We start from the raw sequence: 5,563 nt of genomic DNA, 5'->3' as shown, positions 1-5,563 counted from the left end.
TCAAACTCTGGTTTGGATATTTGCTAAAATTTAGTGTTGCCAACCACCAAGTTTAGCGCTGCCAACAAAGCTTCAAGTCGACTACCAGTAGTGGTACCAGTATATAAATATACTCTGAAAGCTATTGTACGCTATTATTTATCATTCAAATAATATGCAGATTTGATGAAAATAATATGGCCATGGTGTACTATATCGGAATGAATTAGAATTAGAATTGAAATGGCGTAACATGCCGATTTCAAATTCACAGTGGCTTAACAGTAGTGTTGCCAGATCTTCAAAACACAGTCTACACTTGCTTTGTGTCTCTCTCACCTGATACACTTATCTCTTCCTGGTTCACATTTCTGGCAATATTTAGGACATTTTTCAAATAGCTGCTGCGCATTATTTAGTGTATTTTATATGTGTATTACAGTGAAAGTGAAACCTGCGCCATAGCAAACAGAAAACACCAGCAGTTTTTTTTTAATATTTAAGAATTAAACATAAAGTATAAATTATCAAGCAAAACAAAATGTGTGGGGGCTTTACCTGCTCGAAAAATGCGCTAATTGCGCTTAACATTCTATATGTGGTAAGTAGCAGGAACAACAAAATGAAACTATGCATTTTCAAAGAAAAAAAAAAAACATTTCTTAGTCTCTATGCTGCAACAATATGTATATATATATTTTTTGTTGTTTCGCATAATTTGTGTACAGATGATTGGTTTCTTACTGATTGGCGTTGGGGTCTATGCTCGAGCGGCCTCCGTTGTCACAAATCTACCAATCGTTGGAGGAATCCTCGCCTGCGGCGTTATACTCATCTGCATATCTATGCTGGGCCTTGCTGGCGCCGTCAAGCATCATCAAGTGATGCTCTTCTTCGTATCCTTTTTACCAACAATAAAAACTATAAGTGTGTATGCGAATGTGCAGGATGTATGCAGTGTGCTCCGACAACCACAAACCTGAAGGTCAATGCATGTCGATGGGACTGACATTGTTCTAACAGCACAACAAATCCTCAACAATTCAAATACATGCATGCATATGAGTATGTGTGTGTACTGGCCTGTATGTGTGTGACGTAGCAGCTGCCGTGAATCAAGCAACTTGACTAATTAGCTTGTCTCTGGCTTCCGTATGTTTGGCAATTGCGTCAGCTGCAGCTTATCTTCCAGGCTGTGCATAATACCAGTATTCACTGATTACTTATTTAATATTTGCGTTTATATTGAGATAACAGTTTCACGACTTGGTTTTGACCTTAACCCAATGCTCTCTCTCCTCAGTACATGATCATTCTGTTCATGCTCTTCCTCATTCAGTTCTCCATTGCCAGCTCGTGCCTGGCCGTCAATTCGATGCAGCAGCAGCAGTTCGCTGAGCATGGCTGGAAGACGGTGCCACCTCAGTTGCGCAAACAAGTGCAGGACAGTTTTCTCTGCTGCGGCTTCAATGGCACCACCACCAGCGTCGCCAACATCAATAGCAACACCAATGACGAGGAACCCAGCTGCGAGATAATTAACCGAGAATGCTGCGTGAATTCGAAGGATCCGCTCTGCCATTGCGAACCCTGCGGCCCCTTGTTGGAGGGTAAAATTGATTATGCATTCAAATTGTGCGGCGGTCTGGGCATCTTCTTCAGCTTCACTGAGGTGAGTGTGACTCGTAGCTATCTTACGTTCGGCCTAATTTATAATCTCTTGCAATTGTATTTTCTCAATGACATGCATTCAGTTCGTTGGTGTTTGGCTAACAGTGCGCTATCGCAATCAAAAGGATCCGCGCGGCTTGCCCAGCGCCTTCCTCTAAATTGCACAACTAACCCATACAAACTTAAAAACAAAAAAACACCCACACACACAAAACAGAAAACAAAATAAACAAAAATAGATGTATTTATTAAAATAATACTAGTTGCAGACGCACAAGCGCTCAAATCGCGTGTGTCGCTGCACTAGAAAGTTGATGTCAATGTAAATGTAAATTTCATGTTCATGCAACAATCGTGGGTCTATTAGATCAAATTTATGGTTAACTGTTCTATTAGACAGCCAACATACGTATACACAGACACACACACACACATCTAATATAGACACATATTTATATTTATATACAAGCATCTCTACCTTATACACATACATAACCGCATGCATAACACAGATACATATATACATTTAAATATATTATTAAAAAACTAAGTACGTAATGCATTAGGCCATACATACATATATACTTACATTTACAACTCTAGTAATACTTCATATACATATATACTTCTATATATATACACATATATATACAAATTAACGCAAGTGTTTTTCGAACTAAACATATATACACACACATCCATATTTCCAACACACACACACACACACTTTTTATAAAATACCTTTTGGCGGCGTAAACTTAAATATCTTAAAGAAAATAAGTTCGGCTAACGCATATGGTGAGACATTCATTCATCTTCTATAAGTACATTCTGAGTTTGATTTCTAATTTCGTTTTATTGTAGTTGAATTGCTTGTAGAGGACATTATCAAAAGAAATTTATTTTAATGCTGAGTACATACCTGGGGATTTATTTCGAAAAAAAATCCGAACTAATATCCATAAATCACGAAGCACATGTTAACTGAAATTATTCTTCGAAATTCGTTTCGCGTAAGACTTAACTACAGTACACTCTACTCTGTCACAACATTTTCTTCATTATTCATCACTGAACTGTTCTAAAGGAAAAGTAATGAAATGATTATATTGTATTATGTTTCATACAAGAATAACTGTTTCGGATTAGACCTTTTGTATAATGAGCCTCTGCAGCAATATTGAAACTTTGGCATTTCAAAGATAACTTGGTTTTTTACATTTGTTTTTATTTTTTATCAAGTTTTTAATTCGGTCTTTTTAAAACAATTTTCCACAGGTCCTGGCTGTTTTTCTCGCGCGTCGCTATCGCAACCAGCACGATCCCTGCTATTTGCCCGCACGCGCCGTTTTTCCACACAACTATCAGTACTGAGTGAAGATGGTGAAGGAGCTGCAAAGAGATCAATGAACCGAGGCGCAGGCAACTTTTAGTCAATGGGAGGAAGGCTGATTTATCACATATTTTATAGAAATCTCCTAGCCTAAACTGAAAATAACGAACATTTCAGAGACATCCTAAATAGGCTTTAGTAAAGGTCTTCGAATAGGTGCATTAGGTGCTTGATTAGTTCCTCGCTTAAATTGTTATGGAGAGATTAAGTATCCCACACTTGAGATTATAATTGGTTTGGTGTTCCATATGAATACAATATTTGTAAATTCTTATATAAATTGTACAATTTTTATTTTTATATATTTTAGTTAGCTTATTATACGTATTTTTAATTTGCAACTGGCAACAATCATAAAACTCAACTCAAACTGCTGTACCACAAAAAGATAAACAAATGAAAGGAAAACCAAATTAAAAGAAAAGAAAAACTATAAGTCATTTCGAACCTGATATAAGTGTAGAACCAAGTCAAATGTAACTAGCAACGGTAACTGTGTTTTCAAAAAAGCGTAACATATACATAAATGCAACTTATATACATCTACATATATAGATATATATATATACATATAAAATATACAATTATTCAGATTGACAACTATAAAATCAAACTATAGATGTTAGATGTGTGTTAAAATTTTGAGATTGCGCTAAAATTGCAACAGAAAAAAAAAAAAAAAAAAAAAACTCCAGATACATGTCAACAAATATTAATGTATTAAATTATCAAACACATTTCCGATGAAAATCTATCCTAAGCTTTGCTTTTCCTCTGTTGCTTGCTTTTCTCATTTTCCTTTACTCTCTGAGGAATATATCAATAAATTTTTCAATTACTCAGCGGCGCCTGCTGCTGCCTCCTTTGACTGCACCCACGCAGGCAATCAGAGAGTGTCTTTCTCTTCTTTTTACACTATATGCAACACATACACACACGCACACCCACACACAGACCACAACCAACATGTTGAAATAGTTTTTCCTCTTGCTTTTCGTTTCGTATTTCCTTTCAAAGCTACAAAGAAACCATTAAATAAAATTTCTCTGTATTCTGTGCTGTGATTGAAGTAAATATGATCTTTAAAAACCAAATAAATCCTCGAGTTTCATTCCCCAATTTATCTTGACTTAATTAAGAACAGACCCGTCTGCCGTTAGTGTACTTCGCGCAAAGTTTCAGCTTTCCAAGTGGATGCTGCGACCATCTTAATTGTTGCTAACGGACCGCACAGTGGATGGTAGTGTTGCAAGGACGCAGGCTTTGAGCTTAACAGCTTAAAGGATCTTTATTCACAAATTAAATGTCTCTAGATAAAGTAGAGTCGTTAGAGTTAGGGAGCTGAGCAATTAAAATGCTAGCAAAATCAATTAATCAAACCTGATGGAGCATCTCAGGTGACAGCCTCAATCGGGCTTAGAAAATATGAATAAATTGCTGTGCTTAATAAATTAAATGAACTAAGTACACTTCTTAAACAGATTTACAGGCATTACAGCTTCAATTAAACAAGGTGCAAATGTTTAAAATGATCAGCTCTCAGTTTATTCCTGTTAGTACTTATGGCTAAATCCATTATGGAAAATAGCCCCACGGTGCGCCTAGCCGCATGCCACAGGCCACATGCCGCCCCCAGAAGATTAACGCACGCAGTTTGTTTGACACCTCCCCGGGGAACCAGTCTGGGTGGCTGGGCGACATCTTTGCAGACTTGAAGGGGATGAAGCATTGGTGCTCCAAACAAAGGCCCAACAAATTTTCGGTTGCCAAATTCGTTTCACTCGAACTTTTGAGCCAACTCAGCTCAAACGAGGCCAAGTTCAACGCACTCGCGCTCAATGGAAATGCGAGAGCGCTCTATTAAAAGAGCATAGAGAAATACATACACAGAGCCAGAGAGCAAGAGAGAGAGAGCGAGAGTGGCGGTCAGAGAGAATGCGAACTGAGTGAGCGCAATTTTGGTGGGCCAAGCAGGAACTGTTTGGGTTATGTAACGGATGCGCAGTCAGGTGGCCAACTAGGGTGGTGTAGACCCAGCACACAAAAAGTGGTTGCGGTGGTAGCGAGCCATGGCATGTGCGTCTCCAGACGAATTTGTTGTTGGCCAACGCAGCGGTCGCCGCTGTTTGGGACAACATGCGACCTAGCACAAGTTCTCGGTGTGTTAGTTTAACGGACAGAACACGACATGCACACTTGCAAGTGCGGATAAGATAATGTATTATGTATAGAATATAAATATATAGAATAGATATAAATATATATGTATATTTATACATTGTACGCCAGGAGACTTGCATGTCCTTTGCGAACCCATGTGTCTCGAATTAAATTGTCTTGCGTTAACAGACTTATGGGTATCGGATTATCAACTGCAGCTGCTCAACAGACCACATTATTGATTTCCATTGAATACACTCTATTGTATGACTACAGGAATAACTCAAAATTGGTATACATATATGTATGTCTATGCTATGCATACATGCTATGCATGACAACAAGCCACACGAATTCCTG

General features: G+C 37.9%; 1 protein-coding gene across 2 annotated transcripts; it reads left to right on the top strand.

Moving 5' to 3' along the window:
- The first annotated feature begins 402 nt into the window (after nucleotides 1-402).
- LOC6574996 (tetraspanin-13) lies at nucleotides 403-4,141 on the top strand. 2 transcript variants are annotated; one of them, XM_002000984.4, is made up of 4 exons: nucleotides 403-580; nucleotides 708-875; nucleotides 1,283-1,651; nucleotides 2,929-4,141. In XM_002000984.4, the coding sequence occupies exons 1-4, from the start codon at nucleotides 521-523 to the stop codon at nucleotides 3,022-3,024; spliced, it is 693 nt and encodes a 230-aa protein (XP_002001020.2). In that variant the 5' UTR covers nucleotides 403-520; the 3' UTR covers nucleotides 3,025-4,141. The 2 variants fall into 2 exon arrangements, with proteins under 2 accessions (XP_002001020.2, XP_015023268.1); XM_015167782.3 differs by lacking the exon at nucleotides 2,929-4,141 and adding an exon at nucleotides 1,734-1,971.
- The last annotated feature ends 1,422 nt before the right edge of the window (nucleotides 4,142-5,563 follow it).

This window comes from Drosophila mojavensis, unplaced genomic scaffold, assembly GCF_018153725.1.
Source record: "Drosophila mojavensis isolate 15081-1352.22 unplaced genomic scaffold, ASM1815372v1 contig_231, whole genome shotgun sequence".
NCBI classification, from domain to species: Eukaryota; Metazoa; Arthropoda; class Insecta; order Diptera; family Drosophilidae; genus Drosophila; species Drosophila mojavensis.
Note: the sequence above shows the minus strand (reverse complement) of the source record. Positions and strands in the feature narration are given on the sequence as shown.

Excerpts from the sequence above, each read along its gene's own strand:
- LOC6574996 (XM_002000984.4), top strand. The coding sequence starts at position 521 with ATGTGTGGGGGCTTTACCTGCTCGAAAAATGCGCTAATTGCGCTTAAC. Across the intron at positions 876-1,282 it reads ATCAAGTGATGCTCTTCTTC|TACATGATCATTCTGTTCAT; the intron begins GTATCCTTTTTA and ends CTCTCTCCTCAG. Across the intron at positions 1,652-2,928 it reads TCTTCTTCAGCTTCACTGAG|GTCCTGGCTGTTTTTCTCGC; the intron begins GTGAGTGTGACT and ends AATTTTCCACAG.